At 36.9% G+C, this 23,199-nt stretch overlaps 1 protein-coding gene across 3 annotated transcripts in view; it reads right to left on the minus strand.

Moving 5' to 3' along the window:
- Positions 1-23,199, minus strand: part of IDE (insulin degrading enzyme) — a 94,488-nt gene that overhangs the window by 12,810 nt on the left and 58,479 nt on the right. For 2 of the 3 annotated variants that reach the window (XM_081268549.1, XM_081268551.1), the window contains 9 exons: positions 19,310-19,412; positions 17,696-17,818; positions 15,044-15,126; positions 11,308-11,452; positions 8,669-8,779; positions 7,569-7,689; positions 5,642-5,733; positions 4,549-4,660; positions 159-326 (listed from right to left, as the gene is read on the minus strand). In XM_081268549.1, coding sequence (XP_081124675.1) covers positions 159-326; positions 4,549-4,660; positions 5,642-5,733; positions 7,569-7,689; positions 8,669-8,779; positions 11,308-11,452; positions 15,044-15,126; positions 17,696-17,818; positions 19,310-19,412 — 1,058 coding nt within the window. Of the gene's footprint in view, positions 1-158; positions 327-4,548; positions 4,661-5,641; positions 5,734-7,568; positions 7,690-8,668; positions 8,780-10,677; positions 10,823-11,307; positions 11,453-15,043; positions 15,127-17,695; positions 17,819-19,309; positions 19,413-23,199 lie in introns of all 3 variants that reach the window. The other variant, XM_081268550.1, reaches the window with a different exon arrangement.

Here is a 23,199-nt window from a genome sequence, read left to right on the forward strand (position 1 = left end):
ACTGAACTACATCCCCAGCTTGCTTATCTTTTAGAAGTGAATTCTCTGTCAACAAGGTTTTCACAAGTCTCTCTTCTACATGTGGAGAGTGTTTTCTGAGGACAACTGTTTTTCGTTAAGGTCTATAGTATCTTGCTATTACCCCACTTCCTTCTCACCCAGCTGCTCCTTGGTACGCAGGGTATTGAAACAAGGCTCAGAGATAATCTGACAGAAAAGTTCTAGAAACATGTTCTCCGAGGTGCTCTGCATGTCTGTTTGGTAGTATATCTCAATGCCACAGTTATTATGAACTTCATTCCTCTGCTGATAAACAAACCATCCTCCTAGAAGTTTCAAAAAGAGAGCAACAGGTTAAAAAATTAATTTAGGGTTTAATAAAGTCAATGCTATGTTTACCCATTAATATATGTAACTTTCTGATCATAAAATGGCAGCACTAAATTCTTATCAGAAGAGGGAGGAGAATCTGAGCTGTAAAACCCTACCCTTTCCATTTTCAGACTTTTCATTTATATAACAAATGTCTCCTTCACAGTGCATAAAATTTTTCTTTTTTAATTTTTATTTTTTGATACTGGGGATTGAAGTCAGAGGTTCTTTTTACCACTGAACCACATCCCCTGTCCTTTTTATTTTTTGTTTTGAAACACGACCTCACAAAGTTGCTTAGGGACTTGCTAAGTTGCTGAGGCTGGCCTGGAACTTGTAATCCTCCTGCTTCAGCCTCCAAGTTGCTGGAATTACAGATGTATGCTACTGTGCCTAGCAACTTTTAATTTTTAAACCATAAATGCTTTCCCATGGAGAGTTAAATGAGGGATTATTTAAGGCATTCATATCTGATCACTTGGCTAAATTGAAATAATTTCCTAACACCTGGCATTTTGAGAATATGATTGATGTAAACTGTTTTTTTTGTGTGTGTGTGGGGGGTACTGGGTATTGAATATAGGCAAGTGTTCTACCACTCAGTTATGCTTTCAGCCCTTTGAGACATGGTTGGGCTAAATTACCCCTTGTTGGGCTCCACCCTGCAGTCCTCCTGCCTCAGCCTCCTGAGTACCTGGGATTATAGGCTTCTGCCACTGAGCCTGGATTAAACTGGGCTATTTTGGGACTTGAGGCAATGTGGAGCCCAAAAGACAGGGTCCTAGGAGAAGAAAAAGAAAGAAGATGAGCTGGGGCTATAGCTTAGTGGCAAAGCACTTGCCTAGTATGCATGAGGCACTGGGTTCAATCCTCAGCACCACATACAAATTAACAAAAATAAAATAAAGGCATTCTGTCAACTACAAAAAAAAAATTTAAGAAAAGAAGAAAGTAGAGTGAAAGAATTATGAAAGATTCACTTTGAAATTTTGTTTTTAGTTGGGCTCAGTTTGCCTAAAGATAAATGTTATAGACCTTTCTTTTTTTGTGTTGGGATGAACCTAGGACCTTGCACAAGGTAAGTAAACACTCTACCACTGAGCAGCATTCCAGCCCCAATGCTATGGCTCTTAAAAAACAGATCTTGATTCTTCCTCTTTGCCCTATTTGTAATGAGAAACAAACTAGAAGATTGACAACTTCATGATGACTGGGCGTGAAGAAGAGCAGAGCTATGCTCAAGATATCCCATTCAACAAAGATATTCTGAGGTAGTGTGTAGCTATTTAGAGACAGAGACAGACTTCAGTTTTAAGGACTGCATAGTCTAATAAAAAGATGGTGGTGCACTTTTATTCATTCATTTAGTTGTAGATGGACACAATGTCTTTATTTATTCATTTTTATGTTCGCTGAGGATCAAATCCAGGGCCTCACATGTGCAAAGCAGGTGCTCTACCATTGAGCTACAGCCCCAGCCCCTTGGTGGTGCACTTTAATCCAAATGCAAGAGTAGAAATGCTGAGTAGCTAAAACATAGGTTCAGAAAACTGTTAGGAGTTTAAAAGTAGAAGTGACTACTTGTAGATAAGAGTCTTAGAAAAAGTTTAGTGGATGTTATAGTTTGGATCTTGAATGCCTCCAGTTATGGTTTAGTTGTGGTGCCCCCAAAAGCTCACAAATGAGACAAAGCAAGGTTTGGAGGAGAAATGATTGGGCTATAGCCTTAATCTAATCAGTGAATTAATCCATGATAGGATTGACTGGGTGGTAAGCTAGAGGCAGGTAGGGTATGGCTGGAGGAAGTGGTTCACTAGGGGCAGGGCCATAGGGTATATATTTGTATCTGGCCAGTAGAGTCTCTCTCTGCTTCCTGATCACAATGTGAGCTCCTTCCCTCTGTTACACTCTTCTGCCATGATGTTCTACCTGAAGCCCTGAGGAATGGAGCCAGCCTTCTATAGACTAAGACCACTGAAACTGTGAGCCCTTTTCTCCTCTACAATTGTGCTGGTTGGGTCCGTCAGACACAGCAGCAAAAAAGCTGCAAAAAGCTCATGTATTGAAGGCTTGGCCCTGGCCTGTGGTGCTGCTACTGGAAGGCAGTAGAACCTTTTGGGAGGCAGAGTCTAGTGGAAAGAAGTCAGGTTATTGGGAGCATAGAAGAGGATATTGGGACCCCATTCTCCTCTTCCTCAGGCTGCCATGAGGTGAAGGCTTCCTGATGTAGTGCCTCAATTACAGGCCCCAAAGTAAAAGGCCATGACTGAAACCTCCAAAACTTGAGCCAAAATACACTCATCCTCCTTCTTTTTGGTGGTGGTGGGAGATCAGGGATTGAACTCAAGGGCACTCAAAACACTGAGCTACATTCTCAGCCTCATTTTGTATTTTATTTAGAGACAGGGTCTCACTGAGTTGCTTAGCACCTTGCTTTTGATGAGGCTGGCTTTGATCTCAAGATCCTCCTGCCTCACCTCCTGAGCTACTGGGATTATAGGAGTGCTCCACTCCACCTGGCCACCCACTCTTTTTATAAGTTGTTTATCTTGGGTATTTTGTCAATGACAAAAAGCTAACACAATGGAGTAGGTGGTTTATATAATAACTTTGGAAGAATGAGTAGGGTGTAGACAAGGTCCATGGGGAAGAAGGGGCTGAGGGGAACACTATTTTAGGAGGATAAAAGAGCTGAGAGAAGAAAAGCACAGATGCTGCATGAATGGGAAAATACCACAAAATGCAGCCAAGAAACATCAATGCTCTCATTCTTGATCTAATATACCTCTCACGATACAGTCTGGAACAATATTAAATAATGTTAATGTATTTTTACATGAAATAGACAATTGTTGCCAGGTGTGGTGGCCAATACATATAATTTCAGCAACTTGGAAGGCTGAGGCAAGAGGATTGCAAAGTTGAGGTCAGTCTCAACAATTCAGCAAGACCCTGTCTGAAAATAAAAAGAACTGGGGATGTAACTTAGAGGCAAAGTTCCCCTGGGTTCAATCCTCAGTAGTGAAAACAAAACAAAACAAAATCATTGTTAATGTAAAAGTTACCCAATGTTGCAAAGCCAAATACATGAATAAAATCAATTATTGATGTTGATCCCTATGAAAACATTCTTTTTTTTTTTTTTGCTTTTGTTTTTTAGTTGTAGTTGGACATAATACCTTTATTTTAATTTTTACGTGGCACGGAGGAATGAATCCAGCACCCCACACATGCTAAGCGAGTGCTCCACTGCTGAGCCACAACTCCAGCCCCAGAAAACATTCTTTTTTATGTGTGGCATTGAGGATTTAACCTGGAGCATACAACTGAGTGACACCCCTAGCCCAATTTTAGTTTTATTTTGAGCTAGGTTCTCACTAAATTTCCAAGGCTGGCCTCAGACTTGTGATTCTCCTGCCTGACTCCTGAATCACTGGGATTATGGGAGTGTGCTACTGTGCCCAGTTATGAAAATATTCTTTTTTTTAATATTTATTTTTTAGTTTTAGGTGGACACAATATCTTCATTTTACATTTATGTGGTACTGAGGATCGAACCCAGTGCCTCATGCATGTTAGGTGAGTACTCTACCACTGAGCCACAACCCCAGCCCCCAGCTATGAAAATATTCTTATAATAAATATGTTACCTGCACCTATAACTTTACTAAAACCTTTTCTGCCAAAGATTATTATGGGTTTCCGGTGAAATAGTTTTTCTTTCTATGAATAAATTTTATACTTCCCAGTCAATATTTTAAGTGTGATATATTTAATTCCTAACTCTTCTATACTCAAGTACCAGTCAATGCTAGTATCATTCTCAAAATCATCTCCCACCTCCAATTTCACCTCCTTGGCTCCCCTTCAGAGAATTTTCTGGAAGAATTATCTCTCTACTCATACTTCCATAAAAAGTAAAGGATCCCAGGGGATCTTTGTCATAAAATCATATATCATTATCAAAGTGAATTCAACCTACCTATCATCACTCATATTATTTTATTTATTTATTTATTTTTAATATTTATTTTTTAATTTTCGGCGGACACAACGTCTTTCTTTGTATGTGATGCTAAGGATCGAACCCGGGCCGCACGCATGCCAGGCAAGCGTACTACCGCTTGAGCCACATCCCCAGCCCCGAATACCTAAAGTTTTAACATTTCCACTTACTGTCAGGGAGCTGAACTTCTCTATATCGAACCAGCTGACTTGGAAGAAGAGGTTTGGTGTGAGCATATTCAATAAGGGTGTCTTCGACCATTTGCATGATTCCTAATGCAGCCTGGGAAAAAGATGCCATAGCACATTACAAAAAAAAAAAATGTATCTGGTCTGTGAAAATAAAAAGAGTATACTGGACAGTCTATTATAATATTAAAAAAGAAAAGAAAAGAAAACATGCTTGTAAAATAAAGTAGCTTAGTTTATCATAAAAATAGGTTTGAATCCCACTCAAATGGATAAAAGTTGAATCTATCAGTCAGTATGGTAGTAATGAAGAGAAACAGAGACCCACACAATTATTAACACTGATGCCAACGCTGGGGGACAAAAACACTGCCCAAATTGAAGAGGAATTGGTAATGGAGAGCTGGTCCTTAATAAATGACCTTGACTGCCGCACCTGGGGTCAAAGCCAAGCAAAGAAGGTGAGCATAAAGTTTTGTTGTGCGTGGAACTAACCTTGGCAACAATCCTGTCTCTACCGCTTACTGGAATCTGACTTTGGGCATATTATTTTGGAGGCAGTATTGCAGAGTGGTGGAGAGTGAAGGCTCTTGAGACAGACTGCTATGGAAATTTTGTTGTGCTTTCCATGTGCTCAGCGCTTGGCATGTACTATTTAATTCTTATAACCCACAATGTAACTGGTAACTCTAACTCTACTTTTATAGATAGGTAAACGGAGCAGAGTTAAGACATTTTCATAAGATTACATACATATTTATTATTTGGCAGGGTCAGGACTTGAATGCACATTATGTGAATCTACAGAATAGAGGCAATTATTCCCATTTTCTCCTATGATTGCACAAGGCACGAAATGAAAGCAGGTCTTCAGTTAACTATAGTCTTCCACCTCATCCTTGCCTTCTCTCATCTTCCTCCACAGAGTAGATAAGAATTATCTTTCTACTCATCTACTCATTGAGTGAACTCTAATGAGCTTATCACTGTGCTGGTTAATAATCTTAAGATAGACTAAAGGAAAAAAATTTCTTCCAGTGGTCCACATCAGACCACTAAAACCTCAACCACTCACCTGTTTTGTTATGTTTCCATGGAGAAGGGCCTCAATGTGCAGCCGTGACAGAAGCTGAGGTATGAAGGCCTTAAGGCGAGGAAGAGTGACATCTGTAAAGGAATAAAAAATGTTGACATCTACATTTAAGTGTAAATACAAAAACCAAGCAAGCAGATAAGAAAACTTTGTATTTGAGATAATTTAAGATTTACAGAAGATTTGCAAAAATACCACACAGTTCCTTTATTATACACTTCACCCAATTTCTCCTAACTAGTTAACATCTTTCCTAACCATAATACTCCCTGAGAATTAGATTTAAGATCTTTAGGAAAAAACCAGGACCACTCTAGCAAAATTGGCTGCTTGTCATTATAACCTTTCACTGAAAGCTACAGAAAGAGTTTGGCATATTAAAAGTCTAAAATTATCCAATAACTTTGACATAATCATCTTAAACTTGATTTTTACACATTTAGAAAAAAATCCCAAATCCAGGTATACTGAAATAAAAAATAAAACAAGACATTCAAAGAATTTAACTTCTCATAAATAATTTAAAACTGAGGAAGATAGCATGAGCTAACTTTATAATAACTAATGCCAAAAAATACAATTTCACATTTCCTAAACACCATAGATGATCAAACTTAAGAAATTAACACTGATACAATACAATTAGCTGAAAATGCAAAAGAATTATTATTTTTAATTTTTATTTTTAAATATTTACTTTTTTTAGGTGTAGATGGACACAACACAATGCCTTTATTTTTTTATGTGCTGCTGAGGATTGAACCTGGGCCCCGCTCATGCTAGGTGAGCGCTCTACCGCTGAGCCACAATCCCAGCCCCTATTTTTTGTTTTTAATATTTATTTATTTTTTTTAGTTTTAGGTGGACACAATATCTTTATTTTATTTTTACATGGTGCTGAGAATCAAACCCAGTGCCTCACGCATGGTAGGTGAGCACGCTACCACTTGAGCCACATCCCCAAGAATTATTTAAAAATTCTTATTAATGAGCATTCAGAAAAGATTAAGTAATGATGGAAATGAAAAATATAAATAATAATGGATGATATAATCAGTCTGTCCAATAAAGCAACTTTGAAAGTATTTTATTCCATTCAATAGACACACTGAAGGCATTACATTAAACTAGGCATCAAATAAAAGGATAAAAAGAAGACATAATCACAATTCTAAAACAATTTAGGACTTTCAAGCAAACTCCCTGAGAATTAGATTGAAGATCTTTAGGAAAAAACAAGGACCACTCTTTAGGCATTAATATATTTTCCAAAATTTTAACTGAACTTAACAGATCTAAAGATGCCAGGGCTTGGAAAAAATGCCTGAGCATACTTTCTATGTGATAAGACTTTCAAGCTCAGTCTTTTCCCTTTTCTGAAAAGTTTGATATTAACAAGGTAAAGTGCTGTCAGAGCATTTTAGTCATGTTCAGAAAGCTAAGAACAGTAATAATTAACCGTATAGATTCAGGTTGAAAATAGCAAATGTGGCTAACCTGCCAAATGCAAAAGCTACTTCAAAGACCACCAATGTTTTTATGAAAAACATACAACACTGGCAAGTTTTTTTTTTTTTTTGGTTTTTTTTTTTGGTAGTGGGGATTAAACCCAGGGGCACTTTACCGTTGAGCTACACCCTCAGCCCTTTTTATTTTTTGAAACAGGGTCTTGCTAAATTGCTCAGGGTCTCGCTAAATTGCTAAGACTGGCCTTGAACCTGCCATCCTTCTGCCTCAGTCCCCCAAATCGCTGGGATTACAGGCACACGCCATCATGCCTGGCTCACAGTTGGCGTTAACAGAACTATATTATTAAAAAACATAACACTTGATACCAGTATAAACCACAAACATCTTAGAAAAAAAATCGAGACAGCATTAATTAGGCTTTAAGCAAAAAGGGTCTCACCATCCAGGGCTTCTTTTAACTCATCTTTAGTCCAGGCCACTTCAGTCATCAGCAAGCGGAGGTAGTACATGGCATGCTGGTGAGGCTGTTCAGCCCGGAAATTGTTGAGAGACCGCATATACTAGTGAAGGGAGATATGGATCCATGAATTTTATAAATCTCATTATATGAATTATGTGTTACTGGCATGTGGGAATATTTACTTCTTTCTTCTCCTGAAGTCACATATTTAAGAATAGGGCATAACCCTCTCTAATCCTTAAACTAATTGACATGCTTAAAAAAAAAATCATAGTTGTAAACGGACATTATGCCTTTATTTGCTTATTTTTGTAGCGGTGCTAAGGATCGAACCCAGTGCCTCACACATGCTAGGCAAGTGCTCTGCTACTGAGCTCCAGCCCCAGGCTCCAGCATGCTTTTTCATTGTCAAGGTGGCACCTTTACCCTTGGCAACTGATTTGTACTCTAAATGCTTTCACTATGAGACATCTTTCACCTCTCAGAAAGTTATTTCTGGTTTCCAGGGCCTTCGTCTTTTTGGCATCCTTAGATAGTATATATACAGCCATTTCGAAAGTCTTGGTAAGCAAGTAACGTGGATAGATATATTCTGGATCTTCAATTGATAACAGACAGTAATTTTTTTATGATGTACAATGAAGACCACAGTTTAGCTATGAAAGCAACAATCCATCCCATACTTTCATTACTGGGTCTAAAATGGGGTGAATTTGAATGGAAGATATATCAAACTTAAATAGTCTGCCCTAATGTGACAAAGCTCCTGTGGTAAGGCAGAACCCAGTCTGTTCAAATGTGTTCATCTGAAACTCCCTGAATGCCACTAGCTGCTTCTCTTTGAAAGTCAGTACTGCAACTGCATGAGCTCTTGAAGCCCACAGAGAAGGGGGCCAGGTGTCCACCAGACTCAGCTTTCTTTCTGGTATAGATTAAGCAAATATAAGGTGAGATGAATGCAACAGAATTATGAATGCTTCATTTACTCCTCTCTTCCTTTATCAAAAATTTTCATAATATGCCAAATAGCAATAGCTTTATGAATTAAAAAAAGCACAAAAATGAGTCAGAAAACTTACCGCCTCTTTGATAATTTCAAATCTTTTTTTATCAATCTCAAAGGTAGCCATTTTCTCAGTGATCTTCTTTAGCAAAATTGGCTGCTTGTCATTATAACCTTTCACTGAAAGCTATAGAAAGAGTTTGGCATATTAAAAGTCTAAAATTATCCAATAACTTTGACATAATCATCTTAAACTTGATTTTTACACATTTAGAAAAAAATCCTAAATCCAGGTATACTGAAATAAAAACAAGACATTCAAAGAATTTAACTTCTCATAATTTAAAACTGAGAAGATAACATTAGTTATCTTTATAATAACTAATGCCAAAAAACACAATTTCACATTTCCTAAACACCGTAGATAAACTCACCTGATGCCAAACTATGGCAACACACATTAAATCATCAAAATCATATTCTCATTATATCAAATTTAATCACAGAAAGTGTTTTTCCTTTATTTTTCTTTCCTTTTTGGTGCTGGAGATAGAGCCCAGGGCCTCATGTACGCTAGGCACATACTCTACCACTGAGTTTTATCCCCAGCCCCTAAGTTTTATTTTAAAAAAGAATTTCTAATGAATGGTAGGCTTAAAAGTTTTTATAGCTAGTAAGAAGATAAAAATCATAGGGGACTATCATCTAGCTAACTACTGGGCAAGTCTCAAAACAGTACATAAATGTATATTTTTTAAAAAATCACCTTTGGAGAAATCAGGCAGATCAAATGATATATTACACTCAATATTACCCAAGAAGGACCCCAAATTCTAAATATTTGCTTACTTCACAAGTTCTGCTGATATCTCAAAAGCTGATGTCAAAATAAATGTTTAGGAAGGAGACAGTTAGAATTTGCCTTAGGACAATTTACTTCAGTAATCTCTGAAAGTCTAACACTTTGAAAGCAGTGAATGGGGAATGGCTATTACCATATTTTCATATAGTAGTATCCACAGCAGTTTAAGACACACTGCAACTAGAATACTTATGAAAGTTTTATCCTGAGAAGAATAATAGTCAAGAGTCTCAGCATGAGTGAAGATCACTGACCACTGAAAGCATATCATACTTGGTAGAAACCAGACTAACAATTAGCAGAAAGCTAATTGTAAATCATAAATAAAAATTATTTGTTTTAATGTAAATATACCACTAAATGTTAACAGCAACAATTAGAAAACTGATTATTAATTTTATACTTGGAGTTAATTTTGATCTCTAAATCTAAAAATTTCTGTGGATTCTGAGCATAATTAGATCACATAGATTCTTATACACTCAACAAAAGCTACTGGAAAACATATGTAAAGGAAAAAAGCCACTGCAAAAATGAATAAAATTTTAAAAATCCTAAAACCATTTGTGTGAGAATTTTTTTAGAAAGAGTATTCAGAAATGCTCCAATTTTAGTTTTCTGAAAACAATTTCAAGAAAAATGAAAAATGAATATGTGCCATAAAAGGTGTTAATTTGAACTGAGATATAATCAAGGTTGGAAAAATCAGAAACACTACTGAAGATCTGATTTTTTCTTGGGATGTACATAATAATGCTTTAAAAACAAACACATGTAAAATAGTTAATGATGCATGCTACAAAATAAAATTTCAAGTGTGTTTGAACACCGGAACTTTCTATCACTGTCCACGGAACTAAAAAAAGCTTAAGTAAAATTCAAGCACCACAACAATAACTATGTATATCTTTTACTTCAGATGGCAATATAATCAAATATATAGAAAGAAAAACATGCTTTTAGGATTAGTATGTTAAACATCTCAAGCAGAAGAACATGCAAATAAATGTAGCACACATATATGTTCATAATATGCACTAAGCATTATTAAATCATGTATTAGTGGAACTAATACTAATTTGAGTTCTTCAATCACTAAAAAGGTGCAAGGAAAAAAAAAACATCAATCTTCTTGTTTAAAAATGCAGAAGTTAATAGTTTTTCCAAGCTGAATATAATGTTTCAATGGTGTGGTGCCTTTCTTTGGTTTTCATTTTACTTACAAGTATTGCATTCATTCCTGATGCAATGCCATAGCTCAAACCTGAGAGGCGTGCTGCATATGTATACTCTTTTAAATCATCCTTCAATAACCTGATAAACAGGTATGTCATGTTGCAATGGAGAGGATCAGCATAAATGTAGCGACTAACAAAAAGAAAAACAAAAGAAATGCTTTGATACCTCAAGCAGTGGCATGATATGAAGAAACATGACCGAAGAGTATGGATATGCAGCCTCATGATCTGGTTTTCTAGGGAAATAGTACAGGCCAACCTTATGTTTTACAAAGAGACTTCATTCTCTTGCAGAAGATCAAGACTTCAGATACAGAATGGGTAAAGCTAAACCTATACCAGAGTCCAATTTTGTTTGAGGAAAAAAATATGACAATCTGATGAAAGATGTAAAAAAAGAAAAAGGAAAAAAACCAAGGAAAATCTGTATAATATGAATGGTATATATATCTGAATACTTATAAGAGCTAACTTAAAAAGTAAATGAGAAAATATGATTAGGTATAAAGATTTTTTTTAAAGAAATAAAACTCATACCCTCAATCAAAAATGCTTCCATCAAATCAATATAAAAAAATGTTGATGAGTGGAAGGCTCTAAGACGTGGGTACTTACATACATCCCATAGATGGTATTTTGGAGGTCATATCTCAAGCCTGCTAGCTCTGCTGCATATGCATACTCGTTGAGTGAGTCTTTGAGGAGCTCAAGGTACAAATAGGCCATGTTACAGTGCAAGGGGTCCACATAAGCAAATGGGCTGGAAGAAAACGTTGACAGTAAAATAGCTGATTTATTACTTCCCATTCTGATGTGGACTTTTGAGATGGATCAAGAAATTGCATATCAGTTAATATAATTTCCCGAGGATAGGGTTGAATTCTTGAGTCTATTTCTTCTTCTCATGAGAAAAAAAATATATGATTTCTGAAAAAGAAGCCTGAAATATGCCATGTGTATGTGTCCTGGTGGCAGTGAAGGAGGAGAAAAGAAGTGTTTACCCCAGGTGGCGTGGCAGAACTGATAAATTAGAAATGCAAGGCAGGTAAGAGTGGGAAAGGGACACAAGACATGCCTGTCCTTAGGCTAACAGAGCATTTGCAGGTTCCCTCTCTCTCTCTCCAAGCAAGTCACACCCTTGGTCGACAAGAATGTAAGATGGAGAAATTTGTATACTACAATTATATGAACTTAAAAGAGAAAAACTGAGAAGAACTGTAAAACATAAACTAATCCCTGAGTTTTTCCCAAAATCAAAAAGCCAAAATCACTTGTCAGTAGAATAATTGACAAGTTCTATCATATAACTGGAGCTAGAATTAGGAGAAAATATTAAAATAGGAAAATATTTAAGTGAGAAAGAGAAGAAATAATCATAGAATACAAAAGCTAAACAGAACTGGAGATCAACTAATTTTTATTTCCCAGATTAGAAAATCTTCACTTCCCAGATAGGAAACATACTTGTTGTTAGGTCACCTGAGCTGGTGGCAGCAAAGATGGGATTCAAATGCAAGTCAAACAACCTATGCATTTGATTATGACACTGCTTACCTTTATCAGAAGCAAGTAAAAAATTAATTCATTCAATACATAGATATTGCTACAGTGCCAGGCTCTTCTTCAGGCACCGAGAATGGAGGAGGAACAAATCAGGCAGAGTCCCTGACCTCACAGAGCTTACACTCTGGTCAGAGGAGACAATAAATTCAAACCTGATACAACATATGGTAATAGTGCTATGGAGAAAAATTAAACTGAATAAGAGGAATAGGGAATGATAAGGTGGTGGCAGCCAGGAAGGAAGACTATGAGTTTATATAAGATGGTTAATAGGCCACTCTGATAACTTGACATCTAGGTCTTGACCTGCAGGAAGCAAGGGAGCAAGCCCAAGGGGACATCTGGAGAAGCGGGTGGAGAATCTTACAGGCTGAAGAAACAGGGAGTCACAGACTTGAGGCAGGTGTCTGCTCAGTTTGTGTAGTAACAAATTAAAATTTCACTTAATATGTAACTCAGTAAATATAGATAAATATAACACAATATGATGTATTGATAGTAAAGCCAACAATTGTATCAAAGCTGATAATAAAGCAAAAATAGAGGTAAAATACTTGTCCGTTTAGAGAATTAAAATCAAAGAGAATATTCTATAGCTATTCAAAAATTTTACAAATGGAAAACCTAAATGAATATTCTGCCACTTTTAATTGTCTCCTTTTTTTGCCATGTTGGGGTTGAACCCAGCACTGTAACATTGAACTACATCTTCAGCTCCTGCTACTTAATTCTTTCAAACATGATATAATGATAGATTTCCTTATTTAGGTGAAACAGTTCAAAAACTTAAAACATGATTCAGAAAAACAAAATCAAAGAGAGGCTGTGACTGAGCCCCATAGGCAACTGTGCACTTTTTAGGTGGAACTGCAGAGTCAGAAAAGCCAAGTCTGGGACCTCAAAGCCATGTGATTGAGGTCAGAATATGATTCTAACAAGTGTTTAAAATGCTGCATCCACAATAGCTGTGCTAGTGCACTGAAGCAAGCCTTAAACTAACTTAAAATACAACATGATTCAATTGCAATACGTAAATTTTGGTTCATTTGTTAGTTTTAAAATATATTATTTTGGCTAGAAGGGATGACACAGGCCTGTAATTCCAGTGACCTGGGAGGCTCAAGCAGGAGGACTGCAAATTCTAGGACAATCAGGGCAGTTAAGTGAGACTCTGCCTCAAATAAAATAAAAAAGGCTGGAGATGCAGCTCAGTGGTAGAGCATTTGCCTAGCATGTGCCAGGCCCTGGGTTCTATTCCCAGTACCACAGACACAAAATGTAATTAGATACTATATACTTAAATACAGGTTTTAAAAAGTGTAATTAAGTACACAGAATATAATCCTATTATTTTTGAAAAAGATGAAAAGGATACACAGACAGACACACACATACACACTTCTACTAAGTGTACAAAAAAACCCAACAGTGATTACCTCTAGGAAGACCAGACCAAGATAGGTACATTTGTGAGACACAGATATTTCCATTTTTAAGAATTGTGTTAGGCAACCCAGAGGACACTCAAAAGAGATTAATAATTAAAGAAAATACTCATAATCATAGCAGCCAAGTAGAAAAGTGACAAAACTGCTGAGAGTCTCAAAAATATTACTCTGAACTATCAAAAAATAAAAGCAGACTATGTAATGCTTTTGACCAATAGTAAGCCATAATTTGATAGCCAGGTCTGGCCTAAAATTTTAAAATATTAGCACAATCCTAGAAAATATGTGCATCTGATGTTGGACATAACACCTTTATTTTATTTATATGTATATCCCTACAATCTCAACATATTTGTTAATGGAATATTAACTTTCTCTTTACAGATTCTTTTCCCCAAACACTTATAAATGCACCTCACTTTAATTTCATGTCTAACCATTCAAATAATGAAAAACTAATAAAAAGCTGATCATTATATTAAACATCAGTACATGATAGGTTTATTTCACAAACTCATAGCAATGAATTTTAGAAATGTAAAGTTATAAAGTATAGATTCACAAAGTAAAATTTCAACTATACAAATAAATAAATGTTTTTACTATACAAATAAATAAAAGGAAACAGATGAAATGACAACAGAAACATTATTCATAAATTTTAATAAACACCTTCCTTTTTATTAAATAACTTACAAGTACCCAAGCCAGGAACAGAGAGAGCTCCAGACAATGAAAGGACAGGAAAGGACTCAAGATCATTGTGCAACTACTACCTCTTCTGAGCAAGTTCTAAAAATATAAAACCAAAGCAACAAAAACACCCCAAATTATGTAACTTTCTGGGTAAGTCTGTAGCCTCTTCAGATTGCAAAATCCTGAAGGCTAGGAAGGTCCTCTCTCTTTTTTTTTAAAGAGAGAGGAGAGGGAGAGAGAGAGAGAGAGAGAGAGAGAGAGAGAGAGAGAGAGAGAATTTTAATATTTATTTTATTTTTTTTTTTAGTTTTTGGCGGACACAACATCTTTGTTTGTATGTGGTGCTGAGGATCGAACCCGAGCCGCACGCATGCCAGGCGAGCGCACTACCGCTTGAGCCACATCCTCAGCCCTAGGAAGGTCCTCTTAAAAGCAGCTAATACAGATCATTTCAGTAAAAGGGTACACTCATTAATGGAAAGGAAGAATAATTAATAATCTTGGTTTTTACAGTATATCTTCTCCTTTCTAGGGTAAATAACTATAATTCTTTTTATTTTTAGAGACAGATGATAAAAAATGACAGAAAACTTAAGAGAAATGTAACTCGTTAGAAGCTTTATAGCTATATTCATCTTACATACCTGAAAAATTCAAAGTTGAGACAAGCCTTTGGCAAGAAAAACTTATCATCTTGTTTGAACCATAGTTTGCTCATAGCTGTATCCTATGATGAAGAAACAACTTGGTTAGGGAAATAGGGACACATTCAGCAAAACTGTTCAATTAAATCACTTGTCAGTAGGACAGAAACAATCAATAGCTGATGTTTTGTACTGGAGGTGGGTATTCCATGGTCTTAAAGCATAACCAGAGGATCTTGTTGAAAGCAGGAAACTTGAGAAAGAAGTCTGTTGACTCCTTTAATAGAGAGAAATCAGCTTCCTAATAGGGAGATTGAAGTCTATAGCAAAGAAGCCAATACCAACTACCTTGTGCTCATCTTTCTGGACACAGGAAGCAAAAAGATGTAAGGCAATATGATAGAAGTGATGGTATGATTCCTCCAAGATTAAATTATAGAAGACTTTGGCTTCCATCTCAATCATTCACTTTCCCTTTTGGATCAATCACTTCAGGAGAAGCTAGTTGTCATGTCAAGCAACTCTATGAAGACACCCATGTGGGGAAGAACTAAGGCTGCCAACAACCACATAACTGAACTAGGAAGAGAATCCTCTAGCTCTGAGTCTTCAGATGATGTTAGCCCTGGCTAATAGCTTGACTCTAACCTTAGATGGATAAAGCAATACACAATTATGAAACTTCCAGATTTATGACCCTCAGATACTTAAAAACATAGTAAGTGTTTATTTATTTATTTATTTTTAATATGCGTGAGTCCTTTTGTTATTTATTTATTTAGGTGCCAGGGATTGAACCCAAGGGTGCTTAACCACTGAGCTACATTCCCCAACCCTTTTAATTTTTTGAGGCAGGGTCTTGCCAAGTTGCTGAGGCTGGCTTTGAACTTGTGATCCTCCTGCCTCAGCCTCCTGAGTCATTGGGATTATAGGTGTGGGCCACTGCACTCCCCCCCCCACTTTTTTAATATTTATTTTTTAGTTGTAGTTGGCATAACACCTTTATTTTATTTATTTATTTTTAAGTGGTGCTGAGGATCGAACCCAGGGCCTCGCACATGCTAGGCAAGGGCTTTACCACTGAGCCACAACCTCAGCGCCCCCAGTTCCTTTTTTAAGTTTTATTTATAATACTAGGGATTGAACCCAGAGCCTCATGTATGCTAGAAAAGCATTCTACTACTGAGGTACAACCAAAGGCTGGGGGGTATAACAGCAGCACATATTTAGCATGTGCAAGGCCCTGGGTTCAATCCCTACTCCTAAGAAGACAACCAATAAAAAATAGGAGAGGTAAACAAGCTTTCTCTTTGTATAACCTAATATATATCACATAAAGATGACTTGAATGTTTTCTCCTCTTTTTAAAGATAAATACTTGTCTCCTTAATAAACTAGTTACTCAAGATAAATTAAATTTCATGTTCCTAAACAGTGATTCTTGTTTCATTGATTTAATCTGAATGTTAGGTCATTTAGACGAGATTAAAAACAATGAAAGATACATATCTACAGTAATGACTTTTAGTTTTTAAGTTTAGAAAAGAGAATATGCTGTGATAATTTGATTCATTTTTCTACATTCTTTATCCAAGGTGTGAAACAATGACATGAAAAGAAAATTCTGAAAAAGTGGGAAAAATACACTTTCCATTAACATCATATAGCCACTGTGTCATAATGAGAATTATTATTATTATTTTGTGTGTGCGGTGCTGGGGATCCATCCCAGGGCCTTGTGCGTGTGAGGCAAGCACTCTACCAACTGAGCTATAGCCTCAGCCCTGAGAATTATTTATATTTAAAAAAAATATTTATTTTTACTTTTTAGTTTTAGTTGGACCCAATATCTTTATTTTATTTTTATGTGGTGCTGAGGATCGAACTCAGGGCCTCACACATGCTAGGCGAGCACTCTACTGCTGAGCCACAATCCCAGCACCCTGAGAATTACTTTTAAGAGGAGAAAATCCAAAGCTTTTCTTGGGGAGGCTCTCTTCTATGTTTCAGAAATTCTTTCTTATCTCTAACTTTCATGATGCAACATAAACCTACTTCCTTATTGGGTCTTCAGAGGGTATGGAAACGAGGCTGGTACCTTTTGACAGACTTGTGGTTATAGCCCAGATGTTTTTTTCTGTAAAGAAAACAATTCTTGGAGCTGGGATTATGGCTCAGTGGTAGATTGCTCACCTAGCACGGGCGGGACCCAGGTTCGATACTCAGCACCACATAAAAATAAAGGCATTGTGTTGTGTCCATCTACACCTAAAAATATAATAAATATTTATTAAAAAAGAAAGCAAGCAATTCTTGGGCTGGGGTTGTGGCTCAGTGGTGTGTGAGGCTCTGGGTTCGATCCTCAGCAGCACATAAAAATAAATAAATAAAGGTATTGTGTCCTTCTACAACTAAAAAAATAAATATTAAAAAAGAAAGCAATTCTCTAGATTCTATGCTGTTTAGTAGCTTTGTTTGCTTCCTTGCTTGAATCTTTTTTAACCTTCTTATATTTCTTATTTTTTTTTTCTGTGACATTTTCTAAAAGATGTGAATTCTACAAATCAACTAAGTACCAAATACAAGCCAGGACAACACAGTGAGACTCCATCTTAAATAAATAAATAATTAATTACTGTTCTAGCACATTACCTTAATAAGAGCAGGGTATGCTGTTGCTTCTTTTTCTAATGATACAATCTCAAAATTTGTAGGAATAAATTCATTCTTTGTTGGAAGTTTAAATTTCCCATTTAGGTCAGCGTTTTGCCATTTCTAGATGAATAAAACACACAAACACACAAAAGCAATTAGAATCTGATTAAGAGTTTTTAAAACAGTGCTTTTGTTCAATATCCAAACAAATATTAACGGGATAAATGTCACACAGCATTCTTTTCCATCACATATAAAAAGACTATAACTGGGACCTATTGTGGGTTTTTATGAAACTTGAGTTGGTCTTTCTGGCACAAATGAAGATTTTTGTATTCATCTGTCTTTCCCTTCCACATCTTCAAAACGACCAGCTGAGGTTAAGGAAAAACCTGAATGGGCTAGAGGAATGTAGCTCCGTGGTAGGGCACTTGTCTAGTATACACCCTGCCTTGGGTTCAATCCCCATTACTCCTATACTCCGTGAATCATCTGAGACTGAAACACAAAGAAGTTGACTAGTCCACATGAAGACCATGATTATTCTAGTTCTTTAAAGAGGAAAGAATAATCTGTACAGGGGATATATTTCCACAACTGTGAGACAATAGGTCATTTAAATAAGAGTCACACTTTTGGCTAGGTTACCCCCATACATGGGTTGAAAGCCAGATTAAAGAGGACTTTTTTGTTTTTAATTTTATTTTTTCTATTTTTTATTGGTTATTCTTAGTTATACATGATAGTACAATCCATTTTGATAAAATTATACAAGCATGGAATACATTTTATTCTAATTAGGACCCCATTCTTGTGGGTGGGCATGTTGGTGGGGTTCACTTAGGTATTTTTATATTTGTACATTGGAAAATTATGTTAGATTTATTCTACTATCTTTCTTATACCTATTCCTCTCCCTTTCCTTTGTTCCCCTTTGTCTAACCTATTGAACTTTTCTTCTTCTCCTCCCTCACTTTATTGTGGTTTAACTTCCACACATCAGTGAAACCATTCGACCTTTGGTTTTTTGGAATCGGCTTATTTCACTTAGCATGATGAGTGTGATAAAATACTATCTAAACACACCTGTTTTGAAATAAATCCTAATTCTCCTAATGGAAAAAAAAAAGCAATGATATATTAGGAGGTATAATTCACTTCCTAAGTAAAGCAATTACAGTATGAATCCCAGAGACTACTCCTACCCTCTGTTCCAACAAGACTTCTGAGCTCTCCAGAGCCCCTGCATCTGTTTTTCATGTTCCCTACTTCCTCACTGCTTCTTATCTTTCTTCTTATCTGTGCTTCTCTGTGTACCCTGTACTCCCATGCTCTTTGACTGCATGAGATTAGGAGTCTACTTTACAGGCCAGCTTGTTTGGCAGACACACAAGAAAGGGACCAGAGAGCCATTTCTTTATGCAAAAGCATAAATTCCACCTCTCTAGCTCCTTGTTTACTCCTCTCAGGGCAGTATAGACAACAGAAGGCCATTGATCTCCACACTCTAGGCCTTGAGTTGTTTCAGAGCCCAGAGTTGGTGGATCTAGGGAGCTCATGTTCTTGAGGTTCCTCACATATCAGGCTTATTTATAAGTGTGTTCACCCTACCTTAATGACTTCATCTGGTATAGCTTCCTGTTTGTACTGGGTCCCATACCATTCTTCTGTGCGATCAGTTTTTCCTTCAAAAGATTTGGAAACTATTGCAACCCTAGAGATACATGGAAAAAACAAATAGAAAAAACCTGTAAACTCATTTAACTGTATACACAAATTTATAGAATCTTATTCAAGGAAATGTAAACATCCAATAATGTGATGGGTCTCTTAAGATCCAACAAATCCTGTAAAGTTTAGTCTAAACAGGTAATATGTGTCAGGTTTCTGATTATAGTTGCTATTATCCTTTGGTTATAGCCCATTATTTTTAGTGTGAAAAAGTGCTTACAGCAGATATTCTTATAGGAATGCTATTGACTAATTTAAAAAGAGTACCAAAGGAAAAAGATAGAACAAGCATATTGGTAATAGTCCAAACAAAACAGTATTCTTTCCCAAGAGCGGCTCAGGCTCAGGATTAAGAGGAATGGCTAAGAAAACCTGATGACTCATCCAGAGATGAGACACATCAAAGGAACCTTTATAATTACTTGCTAAATTTGTTTGTTTGATTTTTTTTCTTGCCACAGACCAGCATCAAATATATTCACTATATGCCCTTTGTCTTTTCTGCTGCTAGAGAAGAAGGGGACAAGACCAAAAATTGCCTATTTTTTGGTTTATAAAAGCTTTTTTTTTTTTTTTTTGGTGGGGGATACTGGGAGATAAAATTAGGGGTACTTTACCACTGGGCTACATACCCAGCCCTTTTTATTTTATTTTTTCTTTTTTATTTTGGAACAGGGTCTCACTAAATTGCTGCAGCTGGCCTTGAACTTGGGATTCTCCTACCTCAGCCTCCCCAGTCACTGGGATTACAGGTGTGTATCACTGTATCAGGCTAAAAACTTTTTTGTTAAGAGAGCAGAAATGGTCCAGAAAAGAAGTCAAATGGGAATTAAAAAAAAAAAAAAAAAAAAAGACTCAAGAAGGGAAGGTCGAGGTAAAACAATGTCAAAAGGTAAATGAACAGAAGATTTTAAGAACAGAGGAGCAAAAGAAGCTCTTTAGTAGAGGAACTTTATAAGATCTCCCAGGGAACAACAACAGGGACATTTCTTTCTGCCTATGCTGTCTCTTAATTAATTAAGTTGGAATCATTACAGCCATCAGCAGACTCAACCCAAGGCTGGGATCAAGTCTATTTTGAATTGTGTGATCAAAAAATTCTAGCTAGTTCACTTGGATGGTTTGGTGTGCAGTCAGTTCCCCTGTAATTGGTTCTGCTTATCCTCAACTCCTGCTTTTTTTTTTTTTTTTAAATACTGGGGACTGGACCCAAGGGTACTTTGTTACTGGGCTACATCTCCAACCCTTTTTTTTTTTTTTTTTTTTTTTTAATTTTGAGACTAGGTCTTGCCAAGTTGCCAAGGCTGGACTTGACTTGCAATCCTCCTGCCTCAGCCTGCTAAGTGGCTGAGATTACAGAAGTACGCCACCATGTCAAGCAATTCTGCTACTAGATCCATGTCTGTACTTGCTTGTACCTGTCCTCCTAGATGTTGGTTCTAGCCTCTGAATGTTGGCCTCGCAGCCCAAAGCTTAGTATATGCAATCAAAATACCTCTCTACTGAATACACATCCATTTTTAGAGTCCCGATCTCTGTGTTCCAAACCTTGGACCCCTTTTGGACATTCCAAGCTGTAACGTCTAGTTGTCTGAACTACTTTGTTTTTTTTCTTATTTATTCTAGACAAGATGTTCTACCTGGCTGACTGGACTTAATCTTATCACCTGCTTTTGGGTGGAAATACTAAGCAATCTTACTCACTTGGTTGTCAATATGGCTGACTCATCTTGCAGCTCCTACTGTTCCTTGTCTGATTTACCTGCCGTGACCACTACAAGTTCTAGAAAACATGCTAAAAAAGGAGAAATATATTCCATAGAAACATAGGAGGAATCCAAGGGTTTAGCAGATGAAACAGTTCTGTCATTATTTCCAAAAGAAGTGATGTGTGTTGGTAGATCCAGAATACCTTTTGTGGGGTATATATAGAACTCACCTGGTCAATTGAAGGGTACGACCTGTTTCTTAAGAGCATTCAATACATGACAGAGCCTACTGAGATGGCCCTAGAAACAGCTGAATCTCTCAAAGATTCAACTGTTTGAATCTTTCAAAGAATGAGTAGATTAATTCTCAAGACCACTAAAGAACATATGTAGGGGGCTGGGGTTACAGCTCGGCGGTAGAGCACTTACTTTGCACGTGCGGGGACCTAGGTTCAATCCTCAGCACCACATTTAAAAAATAAATAAATAAATAAATAAAGGTATTGTGTCCAACTAAACTAAAAAATAAATATTTTTAAAAAATGGTTTAAAAGGGGGCTGGGGATGTGGCTCAAGCGGTAGCGCGCTCGCCTGGCATGCGTGCGGCCCGGGTTCAATCCTCAGCACCACATACAAAGAAAGATGTTGTGTCCGCTGAAAACTAAAAAAAAAATAAATATTAAAATTAAAAAAAATAGTTTAAAAAAAACATATGTAGGAAGTAGAAGAACCTGGTTGAAATGTGTATTCCCATTTTTCTCTTCTATGAGATGACAGATTTTGGAAGAGTTCATTACATGGGTGGCTTTGGTTTCTCTGGATGATAACCACCGGCACCAGAATAATAGATAGGAAAATGAACACAAGTTAACAAAGATTGACACATTCATTTGGCAGTGAACCTGCCCTCTGAAATAAAACTTTAAACTCATTTCAAAGAGATAGTAAAAAAGTTCAGGAAACGCTGCCAAGTCTGATGCTCTGGAGAAGACTATATGACACAGAGAGAAGCAAATACTGAAGCCCATCCAGTAATGCTCAGGTCAAAAAAAAGAGAAGAAGAGAGATTTGTCAGGTACAATTCTTAGGGATTTAGATAATTCCATACCAAGTAAAAAGTAAGCACATGGGTAACTTTTGAAATATCATAAGAAAGTAAATAAGTAGAAAAACAGTTCAACTAGGCACAGAGGTGCATGCCTTAATCCCAGTGTCTCAGGAGGCTGGGGTAGGAGGATCAATTTAGCAAGGCCCTGTCTCAAAGTAAAAAATAATAAAGGGTAGGGATGTACCTCAGTGGTTAAAGTGCCCCTGGTTCGAAAGAAAGAAAGAGAGAGAGAGAGAGAAAGACAGAAAGAAAGACAGAAAGACAAAAAGAAAGACAGAAGGAAGGAAGGAAGGAAGGAAGGAAGGAAGGAAGGAAGGAAGGAAGGAAGGAAAGAAGGAAGGAAAGAAGGAAGGAAGGAAGGAAGAAGGAAGGAAGGAAGGAAAGAAGGAAGGAAGGAAGGAAGGAAGGAAGGAAAGAAGGAAGGAAAGAAAGAAGGAAAGAAGGAAAGAAGGAAAGAAAAAAAGAAAGAAGGAAAGAAAGAAAGAAGGAAAGAAAGAAAGAAGGAAAGAGGGAAAGAAGGAAAGAAGGAAGGAAGGAAGGAAAGAAGGAAGGAAGGAAAGAAGGAAGGAAGGAAAGAAGGAAGGAAAGGAAGGAAGGAAGGAAGGAAGGAAGGAAGGAAGGAAAGAAGGAAGGAAGGAAGGAAAGAAGGAAGGAAGGAAGGAAGGAAGGAAGGAAGGAAGGAAGGAAGGAAAGAAGGAAGGAAAGAAGGAAGGAAGGAAGGAAGGAAGGAAGGAAAGAAGGAAAGAAAGAAAGAAAGAAGGAAAGAAGGAAGGAAGGAAGGAAGGAAGGAAGGAAGGAAAGAAAGAAAGAAAGAAGGAAGGAAAGAAAGAAGGAAAGAAGGAAGGAAGGAAGGAAGGAAGGAAGGAAGGAAAGAAAGAAAGAAAGAAAGAAGGAAGGAAGGAAGGAAGGAAGGAAGGAAGGAAAGAGGGAGGGAGGGAAGGAAGGAAGGAAGG

Source organism: Spermophilus citellus (assembly GCF_964194105.1).
Source record: "Spermophilus citellus genome assembly, chromosome: 15".
NCBI lineage: Eukaryota > Metazoa > Chordata > Mammalia > Rodentia > Sciuridae > Spermophilus > Spermophilus citellus.